Source organism: Diabrotica virgifera, chromosome 2 (genome assembly GCF_917563875.1).
Source record: "Diabrotica virgifera virgifera chromosome 2, PGI_DIABVI_V3a".
In the NCBI taxonomy this organism is placed as follows: domain Eukaryota; kingdom Metazoa; phylum Arthropoda; class Insecta; order Coleoptera; family Chrysomelidae; genus Diabrotica; species Diabrotica virgifera.
This window is the reverse complement of record NC_065444.1, coordinates 10013269-10033406: the sequence shown is the minus strand read 5'-3', so window position 1 is coordinate 10033406 and position 20138 is coordinate 10013269. Positions and strand designations below refer to the sequence as shown.

The 20138-nt window shown below is 33.0% G+C and overlaps 1 protein-coding gene across 2 annotated transcripts; it reads left to right on the top strand.

Moving 5' to 3' along the window:
• On the top strand, window positions 1-20138 carry LOC114324647 (trifunctional enzyme subunit beta, mitochondrial). 2 transcript variants are annotated; one of them, XM_050643348.1, is made up of 8 exons: window positions 1-44; window positions 240-339; window positions 481-649; window positions 9841-10028; window positions 10274-10517; window positions 10656-11121; window positions 15489-15728; window positions 19863-20138. In XM_050643348.1, exons 2-8 carry the CDS (start codon window positions 270-272, stop codon window positions 19908-19910), a joined length of 1425 nt encoding a protein of 474 aa, XP_050499305.1. In that variant the 5' UTR covers window positions 1-44; window positions 240-269; the 3' UTR covers window positions 19911-20138. The 2 variants fall into 2 exon arrangements, with proteins under 2 accessions (XP_050499305.1, XP_050499304.1); XM_050643347.1 differs by lacking the exon at window positions 1-44 and having other exon boundaries at window positions 101-339.

Below are 20138 nucleotides of genomic sequence, written 5' to 3'. Positions count from 1 at the left end.
AATACAAAATAATTTTTAAATTTCTTAGGACCACTGCGTCATTGGTCAGAACTACCAACCCATTTATTTTTTTGTGTACCTGTCAAATGTTTACATCTAACATCTAACTTTTTATTTTTTATATTTTTACTACATTTTTAATTTCAAAGTACGAGGGGTCAAAGTCTAATCTAAAAAATTTGGGTTCAATTTTGTGGACTCGGTTTATATTATTAATTTATTTTGTTCTTTCATTTAAGTAAAAGTAAAACAAAAAATAAAATACGAAAATGGCTTTAAGTTCAGCGAGAAATATTGTAAAAAATCAGGTTACATTAGGCCTAATAAAGCAACAAGGCAGTAAGTTAATATTCTCTATTTTTACACTAAATATTTATAGTGCATTCAATTATTTGTGATCTAAATGTTTCTTTTGTTTTTCAAGCAGCTGTTTTTCAAAATCAAATGTTCTGTGTAAATTTTTCCTCTTATCATTTTCAGATGCTTTGAGAACTTTTTCCCTTGGAATTCATAACAATCAGAAGAAATCTTTGGCTCCTAAAAATGGTCAGAACATAGTATTAGTAGATGGAGTAAGGACCCCCTTTTTGTTATCTGGAACTGATTATGCAAAACTTATGCCACATGAACTGGCTAAACAGGCTCTAAGGTAAAATTAATATCTGTCATGGTTGATTATTTCAACTGCTCAACTGTTAATTCAATATCCAGTCATTAAAAATAAAAAAAAAATTAATTAAATGGATAAATTGTATATTAGGTATTTATTTATTTAATGCTTTTTATATCACACAAAGTATATCGTCGTCGACACAAGAAAAACTCGTAACTCCATTTTCCTTAATTTTTCAGGAGAGCCTAAAAACAGTAATTTAAAAGAACATGTAACTCCAACATGGGTTCATAAAATAAAATATGGAAAACCATGTAACTCTAGCGATAGTTTAAAGCAACAAAAATCCCTTTATTTTTTAATTGTACTAAAAACATTTATTACCCAAATCAACTTACTTTATCTGACTTCCTTACAGATGTAAAATTAGAACTTAAAAGCCTCTATTTCACTCCAAAAAAACAAATCAAATCAACGGCAATAATCACCTAACTGATTAAGCAGAAGGAGTTGCGTGTTCTACTAACATAATTTTTTGACAAGGGAGATACCTGCTTTTCTAGTATACACTTTAAAAATAGAAATCTACATTTAAATGACGTATTATTTGTCGGATGGCTAGAATAGGCGATTGGCTAATAGATGACAGTAAAATATCATTTTAAGTAAAAATTGGAGTTACGCGGTTTTCTTGTGTCGACGACGATATGTGTCATCCTTGTGATTGTAAAGTACAATAATCCAATGGATTAAAGCTACCAGAATTAGATTCAAAAACATTATTTATTATACAATAAGATGAATAAGCTCATAGTATTTTTACTACAAAAACGTTATTACGCAGGTCAAAATTTTTGACGTAAGAGAACTGTCAAAACATTAGAATGTGACTTTTCATATTGCCATGTTTTTATAAAAGTCACATTCTAATGTTTTGACAGTTCTCTTACGTCAAAAATTTTGACCTACGTAATAACGTTTTTGTAGTAAAAATACTATACATTTTTGCTCTAGTCATCTAGTCCTTCATTCTTCATATTTATGTACTTATATGTTTTTAGTTGAATAGAGAAATGTGATATAGATTGTCCCAAACCCTTTTTTCAGTGCGTCACATATTATCGAATTTTCTCTAACACATTATAGTTGAAAGTGACAGAAAACAACATATAGTCCGTCCGCTATAACTTTTCCCATGCTGTACGATTCATTTTCAATCAAATTAAGTCAAAACATAAATTGAAACGAACGTCGATGTGTATATACAGTATTTCTCATGATCATCTTTCAGTGCTTCACAGTTTTTCGATTTCTTTCTAACGCATTAAATTGTATGTGACAGAAAAAAAGGCACGTCAGTGATTACATTTCGTCGGTGACATTTTTATAACATTTATTCTAGTTATTCTAGTTGTCGATAGATGGCGCCATAATAAAAAAATAATTTTTTTTAATTAGATAATAATATTACAAATATAATCTGTATAATTTATAAGACTATACAAATCAAAGAAAATACCATTTTACAAATGCAAGAAACACATTTGATTTGTTTTTATTCCAAATTGAAAATAAAATGTGACAACTGTCAGATTTAACTAAAATGTCATGTTAGAATAAATGTCATAAATGTGTATTATCACGGACTTACCCTTTTTCCTATCATTTGTTACGCACTGAAAAATGATCATGAGAAATACTGTACATTTTGTATACTGTATACCAGCGACTCTCCATCTTTTTGAGTAATGTACCACCAAATAATTTTTATTTTTTTTTTGGTACCTCCTATAACTGAAATACCTATCTAGCTAGGCGATCTAATTAACTACAATAGTGCCAATAGTGGTGTTGATTTTGGCTGTTTTGAGTTTTGTGTACCACCTCAACTAATGAAATGTACCACCAGTGGTACATGTACCACAGATTGAAAACCGCTGCTGTATACTATATACTACACACATCGGCGTATGTTTCACTTTGTTTTGACTTAATTTGATTAAAAATGAATCGTACCCATGGGAAAAGTTATAGCGGATGGACTATAGGTACCTCTGTGACTATTATACATTGAACTTGAAAATTATGTATTCCTTGATGGGTATTTGCATACTAAAACGAATTTATACTTATAGATGTATAATTGGTTGGCGATTACAATACTCTAAACAGATAACCAATCAATGAGGCGAGTAAAGATAATTTGACACAAAAATAATCGATCATATGGTAAAATGACAATTGTAATTTCTAGGTCAGTACAATCGGACAAGCAAGACCTGGCGCATGACCTTGTCGTATTGTGCATTTATTGCTGTGTATTTTCGGGCAAGGTTAGCCACCAGGTCTCGTTTGTCAGATAGTATTTTTCAGCGACGTAAATATAAATATTTTATGTCATTGGTATATTCGGATATAGTGAAATTTGATTTTATATTTATTTATTTGTACATTAAAATATTTTAAATATTAATATTCTGACAAATATTTGTATAAATATTGATGTTTATATAAATATAAATATTATGACAACTGTCAGATTTAACATTCATTGCATTTCAACTGTCAGATTCATTGCATTTCATAATGAATTAAGTAAGGCTTTCTTGCACTCTTTTCCTGAAAAATTCTATAAAAAATGTAGAGATCCAAGTCGACTAATAAACTGGTTCAACGATGATTTGAAGTCCATGAGGGAAACTCTGCACTTGCTAAAGAAGCAGTATGATATAAAGCAGTAAGCTAGAGGAGCAGTATGATGAGTTTCCTACATTGGCTCAGAAAACTCTATTAGCAAATCACAAAAAAGATTATAAATTAGCAATAAAATCTACTAAACAAAGGGCCAATGATAACCTTATTTCAACTACATCCAATCCAGTTAAGTGTATGTGGGGTATCATCAATGAACACATAAACAAGTCTAAAAGCAAGTTAGAAACAAAAATTACACCTAATGAATGTTAATGACGTCTTCACTAATGTCACCTGTAACTTGCAAACCCAGATTCAACCCTCCTTTTTCAATCCCTTGGATTTTGATGTCACCATGTTTGGGGAAGAATTTTTCTTCCAAGATGTTTGTTTCTCTCATTGAAATCAGAGACATTTTAACAAACATGGTGAACAAGAAAAGTAGAGACTACTTCGGATTCTCGGTTAACATAATAAAAGGAGTGAAACATCTCATTGTTAGTCCATTAACAACACTTATAAATCACTGCTTTAAGGAAAGCATCTTTCCTGATCTGCTCAAAAAAGCAGTGGTGGTACAGATCTATAAGAAGGGTGACAATGATGACCCATCCAATTATAGGCCAATATCACTCCTTCCTATAATATCAAAGGTATTTGAGAAATGTATGGCAGCAATGATTATTACAATAAGTACTTTGAATCCAAAAATTTGTTCACAAATAGTCAGTTTGGTTTTAGAAGGGGTCTAAATACGACAAAAGCCATCGTGGAGTTAGTGATGAAGATTCAAGAGGCTTTTGAGCAGAGCTGCTATCTGTCGGCTACATTTTGTGACCTGAGCAAAGTTTTTGATTGTGTTTCACATGAACTGCTTCTCAGGAAATTGGAGAGATATGGGTTTGGAGATAGTAGCATTGCAATGATCTCCAGCTATCTCTCCGATAGAAAGCAGAGTGTGCAGGTGGGTAGAGTGAGGTCGGCAGAGAGAGCTATAAATATCGGATTACCTCAAGGGTCAATATTGGGACCACTTTTATTTCTAATTTATATTAATGATCTTCCACAGACAGACCTTACCAGTTCATTTACTCTTTTTGCTGATGATACTACTATTACCTGCAAAGATTGGGATTGTAATGCAGCAATAGAGGCATCAAAACAAGCACAAGATAAGGCAGAACAATGGTTTGCAGCAAATATGTTGCTTCTAAACATCAATAAAACCCAGTCTTTGATTTTTTCAACAAGACAGCTTCCACCCGGAGATGCAGACAAACAAATAAAATTTTTGGGGTTTACTTGGATGCAGAACTATGTTGGAAAGCTCATACACGGTCCCTTGTTGCTAAGTTAGGAACTGCAACTTTTCTGATTAGAAGACTTTCTGAGTGTGTATCTCAGTTCACTTTACAACAGGCCTATTTTGCACTGTGTCATTCGCACATCAGCTATGAAATTTTGGCATGGGGTCACAGTGCTGGAGCCAAAGATGTCTTTCGTATTCAGAGAAGAATAGTAAGGATAATTGCTGGCCTGTCCTATCAGAAAGAATGTCGGCAAGCATTTGTTGCATTGCACATACTAACTCTACCTTCGCTATTTATTCTAGAGTCTTGTTCATGTGAAACAAAATATAGATTGTCATCAAAGACATGAGGATGTACACCGATATGAAACCAGAAATAAGCATGCCTTAATATTGCCCTACACCAGGCTCCAAAGAAGTAGAGACGGACCAAACTCTTATGGTGTAACATTCTACAACAAGTTGCCTACTGAAATTACTGAATTGCCAATTTTACAATTTAGAAAACAACTAAAGAATTTTCTCATAGGTCAGGCATTTTACAGCAGTGATGAATTTTTAAATTTTAACTTTAATGTTTGGAACTGGGTTGTGAATTGTTGAATTGTACTTTGTTTATTCTTAGGAACCCAGAAAGTGTTTGTCTTAATCGATGTATGTATTATTTCATATTATGCCTTGTGTTTTTATATTTGTATTTTATATCTGTGGACCAAAGTTGTACACTATTTTTTGACGTATGTAAGTACTTTGTATAAATACATGAATAAATGACTTGACTTGACTTAACTAAAATGTCATGTAATGATTTGCGACATTCTTAAAATCCTACATGACGTTAAAATTAATGACGCCCTGAAAAAAAGGTTTGGGATCCACTATAACAGTGTTTTTCTATCAAAAATTTATGCTCTAAACTCTATTATCTGAATTTGAATAGCAATGGGGAGCAATTTAAAAATGGTTAGTTTTGTTCTGAAGCTATTTTCTTGTGGCATTTTTGCAATTAACTAGTTTTGATGGGAAATAAGCCATAATTTTACTAAAAAAATGATTTTATTAACTCACAATAAAACACTGAAAAACGTTTGTTTTCTATACTTCCACAAAATTTATTACAACTATGTTATTACTACAGCTGTTTCGGCAAAGTGCCTTTCTCAAGTGATATATTTTACAATGTGTTTGCCTTTTTAAGTCTTTAACTGAAGAGGTTGAGGAGTGGGGAGCTGTTTGTCTCGAGTTGGTCATTCAGAATTATATCTGTATTTTTCAATTTATTAATTTCCATTGATTCTAAAAGTGATAGCTTAAGGCCTTTATTTTGAATATGTAGAATTTGAAACTCTTCATTGAAAGAATGATTATGATCTAGAAGGTGAAGTGCGTATGTAGAAGTGTCTGTTTTTCTATTGTTGAAAGCCCTTTTCTGTTCTGCCATCCGTTTGTCAAAAGTTCTGCCAGTTTGACCGATGTAAGTTTTCGGACAGTCACCACAAGTTAGTTTGTACACACCACTCTGTAGTTGCTTTCTCTTTCGGCTTTTATTGTTTTCAATATTGTTTCGACGCCCAAATCGGGTGTCGTTGTCAAAATACAAAAAATATTAATGAATTAAACAAAAATGTTGCTGCTTAGTAAAAAAAATTCTTCTAATAGGTAATTTATTTAATCTGACTCATTTATATCGGCAATTCAGGCATATATTATACATTTTAAAGTAGAAGACTTTAAAATCATATTGCCAATAGTTATGAGTTGAGTTCCTGGGACGACTTTATTCGATTACATGAAATCAACCCCAACTCAAGAATATCCATCACAAAAAATCATAACATGTGATCTGTCTTTAAAAAGACAACCACATGCAATGGTGACTGTAAAATTCTCGCGCTAGAGATTCTATAGTAAATCACGAGGAAAAATCAGGAAAAAACTTCATGATACTATCCTGACATCGTAAGTAAGACCTATACTTTAGTTTACTCTCAAAACTAATACCAAACTCTGACCTTAATATGTACATGTGTTATTTTAAATTATAAATAATATTAATAATACATAGATATATAAACAATACTAAAATATAATAATTTTTTTAGTAAAATTGTGGCTTATTTCCCATCAAAACTAGTTAATGATTAGTTTTTTTGCAAAACAAGGCAGATAGAAATATCCAAGACTACTACATGTGAAATTCTATGCCCCAGTATTAATTTATTGAAGGAAATGTTTAATGTTATGGTTAACATCCGAAATCAGATTAATCTCAATATTATCCAGTTAATATCAAGATTCACCAGTCTAGTTGATTAATATCCAAAGATAGAACTGTCTTCATCCTTCAGTCAGATATGCTTTTTCTCATGAGGATCTTTCAGTGCGTCACAGTTTTTCGATTTCTTTCTAACGCATTAAATTGTATGTGACAGAAAAAACGCACGTCGGTGACATTTATAACATTTATTCTAGTTGTCAATAGATGGCGCTATAATCGAAAATAAAATATTTTGCGAATTATATAATATATCTACGATTATAATCTGAACAATTTAAAAGACTATACAAATCAAAGAAAATACCATTTTATAAATGCAATAAACACAATTGATTTATTTTTATGCCAAATTGCAAATAAAATTTGACAACTGTCAGATTTAACTAAAATGTCATGTCACTAAAATGTATATTATCACGGACTTACCTTTTTTTCTATTATTTGTGACGCACTGAAAAATGCTCATGAAAAGAAGGATGTCAATTGACTAATCTCTACTTTAAGAGGCTATATCGGCACGTCATCAAAACGGAAAATGCGTTCCAAGATTGCAGCTTTAATTTTGAATATTTTGTTGAGATATTTGGCACACATATTCGTAACATAGTAAAGAATGGCGGTATAGAGCCCAATTTGAGAAATATATTAGTATATCGAAATTACTCTATAATTAAATAAAATATTACAAAAACGAGCCTGTACCGCCATTAAAGAGAACCAAAAAATACACTTTCTTCAACTAAACTTTTTTATCCCATGCCTAGATTTTGTGTCACATTGGAACTACGAAAATTGATTATCTATAACACGAAATCGAAAATAATAACTATAATATAATAACTATAATTATAACTAATAACTGATTAGGCAACATAGAGAAATAGTCACTGTCATTTTGATAAACCTCCATCGATTTTACTCTTACATGTAATTACTACCTAGCCTACAGTTGAGTCCGCAAGTCTTTACCCGCGCGTCATTAATACCTGGTGAGATAAAACACATACTTTTTATTTAGCATCATTCTCTTGCACGCATGACATTAATGACAAACCAGCTGCCGTTTGTTATTTAAGTAAAAACACATGTTATTTTTATGAACGATTAAGACTCAGTGTATTGAAAAGAGATAGGTACAAAGAAAGACGGTTGGGTATGTCTTCACATATTTTAAGTACAATTTCTGACGTTTTGGTTTGTTTACTTTTGTGGCTGTCAGTTTGTTGAATTTTTTGCTGTTATTTTGTCGAGTTTTTGCATTTTAAAGTTTTTTATAGTATACAAACAGTTGTTTTCACAACTAATTTTATATTGGAGTTAGAACTTTTGTGATAAGTTTATGATATTTTAAGATAAATTTTGACGACGTACAAAGCTAACCTCATTGTTGACACAGTTGAATGCTTGTGTTTAAGGTTCCGCCAAAGTGAATAAAATAACAAAAAGAAAATATGTTATTAAATTTTTTTATAAATTGTTTATTTATTTATTAATCAATGATAATAAAATAATTTATTAAGCTACTTCAAATGTAGCTGTAATGATGCACCAAAATTTTAAAGCAAAATTTAAATTTGACATTCTATTTATTTGATAACGTCAAATTTTATAATAACCCGTGATCGGAATAATATCCATTTGCCGTTACGTTCAGTAAATTTCCGACTTATTTCGTTTGCTTTAAATGATGACGCACGGGTAAAGACTGGCGGACTCAACTGTAGGTGGTGTTTGTAAGTTTTAATAAATAAATAAATAAATAAATTTTCTAAGTGTAATAGCATGATTCTCTTATCTGTTCTCTTATCTATATCGATATCTGCTCAGTGCAGTAGTGTATTATTTTCCAAGATATTGGAATTCATTAGTGTTTATCCATAAGGAAGTATTGTTTGTTTATAATTAATTTATTATATTTTGTGTAATAGAACTAAGTTGTTGGACTATTTGAAAAAATAGATTATTATTAATTGTAAGTTTTGTAGTAAGTATATTTTATGTAAAAATATTTCGAATTCTAATGCATAGTGTATATAGAGTTTTAGGAGGATCTTTTATTCTAGAAATATCAATAGTTTAAAATTTAAATTTTAAATTTAAATGAAAATACCAAAATACCTGCTTTTAATAAAATTTTCACCTATTTTGGTATATTTTTATAAATATTTATTTACTTATAATAAAATAATTGTTTTCTATTACTTCCATTTAGCGCGCCTATGAGTATATTGTCACAATATTAGTTAGTGTCAAATAATGCTGATGCACTGTTGCCAAAGTTTCGCAGAACTTTCGAAAAAGGGTGTGCTCTATCTCCCGAAGTAATATTGATGACATGCTAATGTTGCCTCTTAACATAAGTGTCTTGTTAAAATCCACATATTGTTATTTCTTAATCAAATGATAGTTGTGCAGAGAATATTGGTATTAATAAGTAAACATTTAAGCATTCATGGACATAAATTATTGTTACTAATAAGTAAACATTTAAGTATTCATGGACATAAATTATATTAAAATGAATTTAAAGACCAGTTCTACTAGAATCTTGATAAACTTATTTCCACAAAAGGGATGATAACAGTGCTTGTCAACAAGACAAGCTGATGACAACAAGATTTAGTGAATATGAATTTCTGCATACTCTAACTTAAAATATTTTAGCGCAACTGTCCCTACATTAAAAATTAATGTGTAAAAATGCCCATTCTGTAATTGAATCAGTGAGAAGAAAAACCGGGCATATCTTTGTATTAACAATGCTTTGTTAGTATGAAGATATGTCCGGTTTCTCTAAAAAATGGTGCGTCTTCATACTTATAATGGATTTCTGTCAAAATGACAAAAATGCGTATTTATGGACATGTCCGCTTTCTCTTCTCACTGATTCAATTAACTATGTATGTGTAACTTTTTGTATGCTTAACAAAATATTCATCGTTTCAGTGGCATTCTTAAGAAGACTGGTGTTCCAAAGGAAATTATCGATTATGTTATTTATGGTACTGTGATGCAAGAAGTCAGAACTTCTAATATTGCTAGGGAAGCTGCTCTGGTTGCTGGATATAGTGACAAAACTCCTGCTCATACTGTCACAATGGCTTGCATTTCTTCAAATGTTGCCATGACAACAGGTATTGTTAAACTTTAGTTATATATTATTGTCAAATATAAGATACTACAAGATAGCGTTTACATTTCTCTGTAATGAGCTACAATTTTCTGTAGTCCTTAACTTATAGGGTTTAACTTGTCTATATGTTACTGTTACTGTTTTTCTGTGTCATCGTGAGACACTAACTACTGTCTTTGAAAAAAATATATAATATGTAATATGCTGAAGAAGAAATATAAGTTTCATGTGTATCTTTTGTTTCAGCTATTGGTCTTATTAACAGTGGCATTTACGAGACAATAGTATGTGGTGGAGTAGAATTTATGTCAGATATCCCTATTAGACATAGCAGAAAAATGAGAAACCTACTACTAAAAGCAAATAAAGCGAAGAACCTCCAACAGAGACTGTCTTTGTTGGCTTCGATCAGACCTGATTACTTTGTACCAGATCTCCCATCAATTGCCGAATTTTCTTCTGGAGAGACTATGGGTCATTCAGCCGACAGGTAAGATTGTTAAATTTTAACATGCTTAGATTGCCTGTTCTATTACATATTTCATATGTGATTATAAATTTATGATTTTTTAAGTAGTTAATTACTTACGAGTACCACTTTATAGACTATATTATACTCTTATTATAGGCTCGCTGCTGCTTTTGGAGCAAACCGCAAGGAGCAAGACGAATTTGCCTTAAGGTCACATACCAGAGCACAAGAAGCTGCTGATAAAGGTTACTTAACCGACATCGTGCCATTCCAAGTACCAGGAGTTGCAAAGCAAGTCGAAAAAGATAATGGTATCCGTGTATCAAGTCCTGAAAAATTGGCGTCACTCAAACCAGCTTTTATTAAACCTCATGGAACGGTCACTGCAGCAAATGCTTCATTTTTGACTGATGGTGCTTCTGCTTGCCTCATTACTACAGAAGCTAAGTGCAAACAACTGGGGCTAAAACCAAAAGCGTACCTCAGAAACTTCATTTACGTATCCCAAGATCCCATCGATCAACTTCTTCTGGGACCTGCGTATGGAACACCTCAAGTATTAGAAAGGGCTGGACTCACACCCAAGGAGATTGATGTTTGGGAATTCCATGAAGCCTTTGCAGTAAGTAGACACCATTATGTTATGATACACGGTATCATCAACTAGAGCTTTATTCAGTGGCGGCCGTGGCTTTAGGGACAGGGTCGGCAAGGATTTGTCTCCTCAGATAGGTATGCCATCTAATTAAAATGCTTCAATTTCATAGGAAATTTTTGGTTTTTGTTTTTTTTTTATTTTTTTTTGTTTTTTCCTATAAATTTAGAACCTAAACCTGTTTATAAATTAACTCTAGTCTATGTTGTTTCGAAGTAGCAAAATGGGTTATAACGTCATTGTAAAATTTTTTATTGTTTTGGAGAGGTTTTAAAAGTTTTTTTCTATTGACATTTGAGACAAGTTTGACATTCTCTCTTGTTTCATAGTGTTTCGACAATACGTTTTGACTCTTTTGAGACAAGAGAAATCCCGTTCATTTGAGGCAGAATTTGCCCACATTTGAGCACAATAATTTATTAATTTCTGGAACAGAAATTTTATACCCAATGAATTGCAGTATATAAAATTAAACATATTTTGTAACTTATCCAACCTTCCGAAGATATTTAGATCAGCATATAATACTGTTAATCCATTTTCTTATTTTATTTGATTAAAGAATGATGGATAATTTTTAATGAACTTGTCTAATAGATATTTTGAAAATTCTTTGGAAATAATAATTGAGTTATCCTTCCACTCAAAAAGGTCCGGAACATTGTTTACATAATCAAAATGTCAAAAAATGAAGAAAAAATTCGATTTTTTTCTTCGTTTTTTGATTTTTTGAATCCTATATTGTAGGAAATTTAATTACGCAACTTTTATGTCAGTGCAACTTTTATCGAAAAAGAATACTGTTAAAGTTATAATCAAAAAATGAAGAAAAATATCGAATTTTTCCTTCATTTTTTGACATTTTGATTATTTAGACAACGCTCCGGACCTTTTTGAGTGAGATGATAACCCAAATATTATTATATGAGTTATTTTCAAGCAATTTCTGCAAACAAATATGAGTCACCTCTCAACGTCCAAATTAATGTACAGTGGAACCCCGATAAGTCGGCCCCCGATAACCCGGAAGTCCGGCTAACCCGGACCGATTTTCATCAGACAAAAATTTAACAAATAAACAATTTAACAATTTTATCAAATAAAAATGTATGTAGGCCAAATAATATTTGAGAGATAATGTGTATTTGTGTAATTTGAACACATAGGTAAGTACAATAGTAAAAATGATTCATGCACACGGCGGCAGCCAGAGCGACCGTCTCAGCTTATCGGAAAGAACAGACACCTGTCTGTATTCCTTTTTCTTTATTTATGTCAAACTGTCTTAGCATTGTTTAAAAAAGACGTGACTATTTAAAAATTCTTTTTTAAAACAATGGTCTTGTGTGTAGTACAGCCTATTAATCACTTCCGTTCTGTAATGTAATCGTGCTTCAGATTGTGTTTGCTTTGTCTACGTAATGGTAACAAAACGTAAAAATGTTGTAGTGACAATGGAAAAGAAACTAGAAACATTAGGTAGGATTGATAAAGGCGAATCTTTAAAATAAATTTATTGCAGCATCATAATATGATATTATGCTACCATAGGTCTGGATCCCGCGTATGAAAAACAAGTTGATTAATAGCAAGCTAAAAATTTATTAATAGCTTAAGGGTGTCTAGTCGGATAAACTTTGATATATGAGAACACTGGAACAGGGGCAGTTTTAATTGTGGAACAGGTCAAAAATTTGGAACGGTCAGAACACGAAAATGGCACATTTGTTTTGTCCGACAGAACAGACATAAACTCTCCGAACAGAGATTAAACTCTCATGCAAAAATCAGACTGCTATTTATCACCTGTCATAATTCCTGTCATTTGACATATTCTACATGTTCCACTCATTAAAACGCCAATTTGGTGATAAATAGCAGTCTGATTTTTGCATGAGAGTTTAATCTCTGTTCGGAGAGTTTAAGTCTGTTCTGTCGGAAAAAATACATGTGCCGTTTTCGTGGTCTGACCGTTCCAAATTTTTAACCTGTTCCACAGTTAAAACTTCCCCTGTTCCAGTGTTCCCATATATTAATGTTTGTCCGACTAGACACCCTTAAGCTAATAACAAATTTTCAGCTTGCTATTTATCAATTTTTTTTTGTACGCAGGATCCAGACCTACCGTATTATGGTGTCGGTACATCTCTACAGTATGACTGAGTTTTTTACCAAGAAATGAACAAAACTCTACACTCTATACAACTATACGTAATTAAGATGTGTACTGTGCATATGTGTTTCATGTTTTTGTAATTATAATGGAGGTTATTTATTAATTTTTACTATATTCTCCGGCTAACCCGGATTTTCGATAACCCGGATCGGCCGCGGTCCCGATTAATCCCAGTTATCGAGGTTCCACTGTACTAATATTTTTACAGATGCGCCCTGGTCTATAATAGGTACACCTGGTTCCAAAAAAAACTGATACGACTCTTGACGCGTATTTTGTAGAAAATTGAGCAGTGTATTTTGAAGGATAAATACCTAATATTTACATACTGTCAATGTCACTGCCAAATCTTAAAATTTGTCAGATAGCTTATTCTGTTCCACGGTTATTAGACTTTATTATTAATCTTTATTATTAATACTTTCTCCGCATCTGAGGGTATCTTATCAACTGTATTGTTTTTAAACAATAGATGATAAAATAAAAATATTGACAGTTCAAAAATGTGAACATTATTGCATTGTGTGTGGCCTAAGTTTGGGCTGAAAACTGAAATGTATTACATTTTTACAAAATTTTGGAATATGTTTAATTACGTAGACCAATTTTAACAGTTCTTTTCAATACAGATTTCAATCATCTACAAATAGTTTCTAATGTCTTTTGATGTCAAATAATTAGGGAAGCTGGAATTCAACAGTTTAGAATTTTACATTGAGTTAATGCAAAATTGTGACGCATGTCAAAATTCTCAATGTATTTTAATTGTATTCATTTTTTTTCGAATCCTGAGAAAACTAATAAATATTTTTGAAAAATTTAAACTCAGAATGAAAGACTACATTATTACCGAGGGCTGAAAGTCCCTGAAAACTTCTATAATATTTATTTTAATAAGTTACAGGGCTGAAAATAAAAAAAAGTGTGATATTTAATTTCAAATATTTCATTCAATAGAAACTGCTTGTTTATTCTAAGGGGCTTTCCGCCCTCGGTAATAATGTAATCTTTCATCCTGCGTTTAAATTTTTCTAAAATACTTATTAGTTTTTTCATGGATCAGTTGTTTGTTGTTTGTTTATTTTATTATTTGTCTGTCATAATCAATATAATGTCAGATCAATCAAATACACTGCTCAACATGATCAAATCTTACTAAGAGTCGTATCAGTTTTTTTAGGAACCGGCTGTACGTGTCTTGTTGCCGTTTGCAGATCACCGCTCGGCAGATTGTTTATCTGCCGTACTTGCCATTCAAATAAATACGGGGAATGTACAATTGGTTGCCAGTCGGCTAATATTCCATAGCTTCTTATTACAAGCAAATGGTCAATCTGGGGACCGAATGGCTTGCCGAAGCGGGCCTTATAAGAATTCACACAATCGCAATCGGGTGCTTGGCTAGGATCATTAATTTGAAAAGTCTCTTACGCACAGCGCACAGGGATCACTTAACGTATTCGCGGTGTGCAAGTACTCGGAAGGGATACGCGAAACGATCGTGCGCGAATAGCGGAGAAATATTGCAACTTTCTTAAATAATTCATATTGTCAATTGAAATTGTCAAATTGACGTACATTTCATAACTAATGTCATTGAAGGACAAAAATTATATATTGCTCCACAATATTGATATGATATGCAATTATTATATAAAGGTAAATTTAATTAATTGTATTTTGCTTGCAGTACGGCATTTTAATAACTAATTTTATTTACTACATACAATTGTTTACGTTTTAATAACATAACCTAAATCTTATTTTTTCTTCTTATTATTTTTTTGGACTATGGCCTTGACATTTATCCAGTCACCAGGACCATATGATTGGCTAATATAATTAAAAGTGCGAATAAAAGTGCAGAGCGAAGAAACCAGGTGTCGCTTTTCCGAACTTGCACGGTCCCAATCGGATCGATCGAATTCTTTTAAAAACAATGAATAAAATTTAGTCTTTTATTATCTCACAGATATTTTTTTTATTTCACATAAACGAATATCATCAACTCTGATTATTAAATATTTAAAAATATATATAATGTGTTCATAAATGTATGGGTTAGCACTGCCGACCCTGACGAGCCGCCACTGGCTTTATTCCTCACCCAATAATTTTTTTTGGTACTTTGGGGTAATACTTAAACGATACTTTTTAGGGTCAAATTTTGGCGAACTTAAAAGCGCTTGACAGTGACTGGTTCGCTCAGAAATACATGAATAGACAGAATAGAGTTGGAGCTCCCGATCTCAACAAGTTCAATGCCTGGGGAGGATCACTTTCAATCGGACATCCATTTGCTGCTACAGGTGTAAGATTGGCTATGCACACAGCTAATAGATTAGTTAGAGAAGATGGTCAATTTGGATTGGTTGCTGCATGTGCTGCTGGTGGTCAAGTAAGTAGAATATCTGTTATTTATTATGTTTTTAAAAAAATTAAGTTTTTTGAAAAATGTGTTCTTTTAATGTTACGGTGCAGAAACTTAACACTTTAATAAATCTGGAAAAATTAAAACTGCTCAGCGAAACAGAGAGCCAGAACAGGAATTACGGATCCTAGAGAAAGCATACACACAGTGGAAGTGGACTGGATCTCTCTCTTGTCGTTTCTCGTGGATCGAGTACTGAGACTAAAGAATGTGATTTTCTTCAATACTCCTAACAAATTTTCTCCATTGGTCTCTATCTTCAGCTAAGAGCTTTCTAAGAGTTTCTCAGAATAAGTGGCTCGCTGAATTCTGAATTTGGTCTGACTATCTGGTTGGTGATCTTCCTCTTGTTTTTTTCCAGGAACGTTTCCAGAAACAATTAATCTCTCTAAATTATAGTCACCTCTGAGAACCACGTGACCAAAGAACTGTAGAATTCGCTGCAGACATGTTGTGGACAGACTTTTTAAATGTCAAGTTGGTTAAGGATAGAAACATTGTCCGATGGGCTGTTCCAAGGTATGTGCAGCATTCTTCTCCATGGCGTTCTTGTGCATGAAGAGTCCAAGTTTATGCCTCATATAGAAATATAGAGCCTATGAAAATAGACAAATAGAAAAAATGGAAGAAAATTTCAAAAACAACGAAATTAGAGGAGCTTACGAATACCTAAAAAAGATAAGAAGTGGGTATAAACCTCAAACAAGTCTATGTAAAGATGAAAGTGGGCAAATAATCAGTGACCAACAGAAAGTCACAGAAACCTGGAACCATTATTTTCAGACCCTACTTGGAACACAAGTAGACATGGAAGATGAAATGGGTATGAACTACGTAGAAGAGAATGAAGTAGGTAATGGAGTAGAAGCTCCAACTATAGAGGAAGTCCTCGAAGCTATTAAGGCCCAGAAAAACAATAAAGCTCCAGGAGTTGACGAAATACCAGCAGAATTGTATAAGGTAGGTGGCGACCACCTAGCAAGTCACATCCAGGCGCTCATCAAAGACATATGGCAAGAAGAGAAAATACCCGACGACTAGAAGAAAAGTATAGTATGCCCGATCTTTAAACGATCGATCCGACCGATCTATAAAAAAGAAGACTAACTCCAGTGCAAAAACTACCGTGGAATCACTCTACTATGTACAGCATATAAAGTTCTCACGTATATTATAAACTAGCGGCTCCAACCATTAGCAGAAAATATTGGAGAGTATCAGACGGGCTTCCGACGGGGAAGATCGACACTGGATCAAATATTTACAGTCAAACAGATCTTGAGCAAATCATGGGAACACGATATTGATGTTCACAACGTGTTTGTAGACTTCAAACAGGCATACGACTCAGTCAAAAGGAACAAACTATACTATATATTGGCTGAATTGGCAATTCGCGGTGTGCAAGTACTTGGAAAGGGAAACGAGAAACGACCGTGCGCGAGTCGCGGAGAAATATTGCAACTATCTTAAATAATTCATATTGTCAATTGAAATTGTCAAATTGACGTATATTTCATACCTTCTGTCATTGACTTAGAAAAATTATATATTGCTCCACAATATTGATATGATATGCAATTATTATATAAAGGTAAATTTAATTAATTGTATTTTGCTTGCAATACTGCATTTTAATAACGGATTTTATTTACTACATACAATTGTTTACGTTTGCTAAACATAACCTGCATCTTATTTTTTTCTTCTTATTATTTTTTTGGACTATGGTCTTGACAATTATCCAGCAACCAGGACTAATATAATTGGCCAATATAATTAAAAGTGCGAATAAAAGTACAGAGCGTAGAAATAGAGGTCGCTTTGCCGAACTTGCACGGTCCCAATACCACACAAGCTAATAAGACTCATTAAAGCCACAATGGATGAAACTCAGGCATGTGTACGAATACAAAACCACCGAACAGACTTTTTCAAAATTTCGCAGGGACTAAAGCAGTGAGATGGGCTGGCCCCAACATTGTTTAACCTGGCACTGGAGTATGCGGTTAGGCAAATGCAAACTGGACGAGGAAACCTACTGACCAACCGAACGGTTCAACTGGCCGCTTATGCCGATGATATTAATATCATGAGTAGAACATCAACAGGAGCACAGGAAACATACGCAGAGTTAAAAACACAGACAAAAATGCTAGGTCTGGAAATTAACACAGAAAAAACAAAAATAATGACTTAGACGAGAAGAAATATAGTCCCACAAAACATTATACATGAAGATGACATTCAAACGGTTGGAAAGTTTACATACCTGGGAGTAGAAATATATGCCGACGGATCAGAAGATGGAGAAATGCGGAAGAGAATAACGCAGGCAAACAGAGCTTATTTTACCCTCTCCCATATATTTCGGTCTAAAAGTGTCCACCGAAATACAAAGATGAGAATCTATAAAACTTTAATTCGACCAATAACATGCTATGGCAGTGAAGCCTGGGTCCTGAAAGAAACATCCAAAAACAAACTCGACACATTCGAAAGGAAAGTACTGAGGAGAATACCAGGACCTGTGAGGGAAAACGGAATCTTCAGAAGTTGATACAACAACGAACTTTATCAACTTTATAAGGAAGCACCCCTGTCAGACTTCATTAGAATACAAAGATTGCAATGGGCCGGACATGTGATAAGAATGGGAGAGGATAGGCTACCAAAAAGAGCACTGAATGCTAGAATGCAGGGAAAGAGACCGGTTGGAAAGCCAAGAAAGCGCTCGGAAGACACAGTAAACAGCGACGCACAAGCCCTTTTAGGAGTCCGTGTATGGAGAAGAGCAGCCACAGACAAGCAAGGGTGGAGGCAAAAAGTAAAGGAGGCCAAGGCTCAATTTGGGCTGTAATGCCGTAGAAGAAGAAGATAGAAATATTGAGAATACAAGTGCATTCATCATCTCATCTTTATTTTTTGAGAGATGGACCTGTCTTTTCCAAAGTCTTTCGTATTGTACTGGTAAAGATTTTGAATATACCAATATCGGTATCGGTCCACCCATCTCTATTGAAATGGGCCAAAGATTTGTCCAGCTTACACAGTCAGATGCCTCCTGGTAGTCATCAAAGCATATAATATGTAGTTGGGTCAGATATGTGGCGAAAAATAATGATGCTAGACGGACTAAACTTTGTGCTGATCTAGCCAGTCATCAATCTTACACTTTTGGCCATGAAACGCCTAATACTCCACAGAGAAGGATATAACTAGATCGATAGATATAGAGAGAGATGAACTAAACCTAAACGCTCAGTGGGACGTTTAGGTTTAGATAGGAATATCCTTGGACCAAGGATAGAACATGGTCAACATCTTCTTATGGAGTAAGTGACTTCATATGCAGTTGTGTCCGTGAATGTGTTAAGAGGGTTACAACAAACTGTTTACCAGACACAAGATCGGCACGTGGAAACAAGCATGCCTAACAATGGAGACTTCATGAAGTGTGATAATAAATTGATTTCAATTCACGATTGTTGCTTGATCAACATTAAATAATTATATTATAGTCGGTTCGCTAAACTCAGACAAAACTGGCTAGTGATTTTAGTAGGTAATATTTTTGTTTTTGGCCAATTTTACCAAAATTGGCAAAATTACTAACTACACATTTAGTAAATTATTTTTTTGCCAATTTTACGAAATTGGCAAAATTACTTACTAAAATCACTAGAAAGTTGTGTCTAGAGTTAAGCGAACCTACTATATTAGCATAATTATAATATTATACCAAAAATACTTAACGTTTCCAGTCATAGGGACTACAGTTTCATACTATAGCAAATGCACATTACATCAACATCAGTGAATATAGCACCCGATACGTAGAAAAGATGGAAGACTCCATAAACGAATTTTCACTAAATCTGCTAGATAATAGTGTCATACCCATTGAAGTTTTCATATAGATTCTTATTCTGTGGTAGTGACATACCTTAGCATTAATTGCACAATTGATTCATCAAAGCGACTAGTTCAGATTACCAACCTATTACATACATTGTTTTATACAAAGAAGTCCTTATAATAGTTTATACTTTATTGATATTGTGTTTTGGAATGTTTGAATCTATTTAATTTTGTTTTCAGGGAGTAGCCATGATTTTGGAGAGACATCCTGATGCTACCCCCAATTAGTATGGAAACTGCAATGACAAACTTTACTAAGAAATTATATTAAGAAATGTCGCCAATATTTTTATACACTTTAAGTTTTAATCAACGTAGTATACTTTTGTAAAAATTACGTATATAATTATATAATATTAAGTAGCAAATATTCAGTACTGTAAAATATGGCTATTTTAGTCACTTGTTTATTTTATTATTTATAAGTTGTCCAAAAATAAACTGTTAATTTTTTTA

Bases quoted from the DNA above. Each gene is read 5' to 3' on its own strand.
- LOC114324647 (XM_050643348.1), top strand. From the start codon at position 270: ATGGCTTTAAGTTCAGCGAGAAATATTGTAAAAAATCAGGTTACATTA. The intron at 10,029-10,273 runs GTATTGTTAAAC...CTTTTGTTTCAG, and splicing joins AAATGTTGCCATGACAACAG to CTATTGGTCTTATTAACAGT. The intron at 10,518-10,655 runs GTAAGATTGTTA...CTCTTATTATAG, and splicing joins ATGGGTCATTCAGCCGACAG to GCTCGCTGCTGCTTTTGGAG.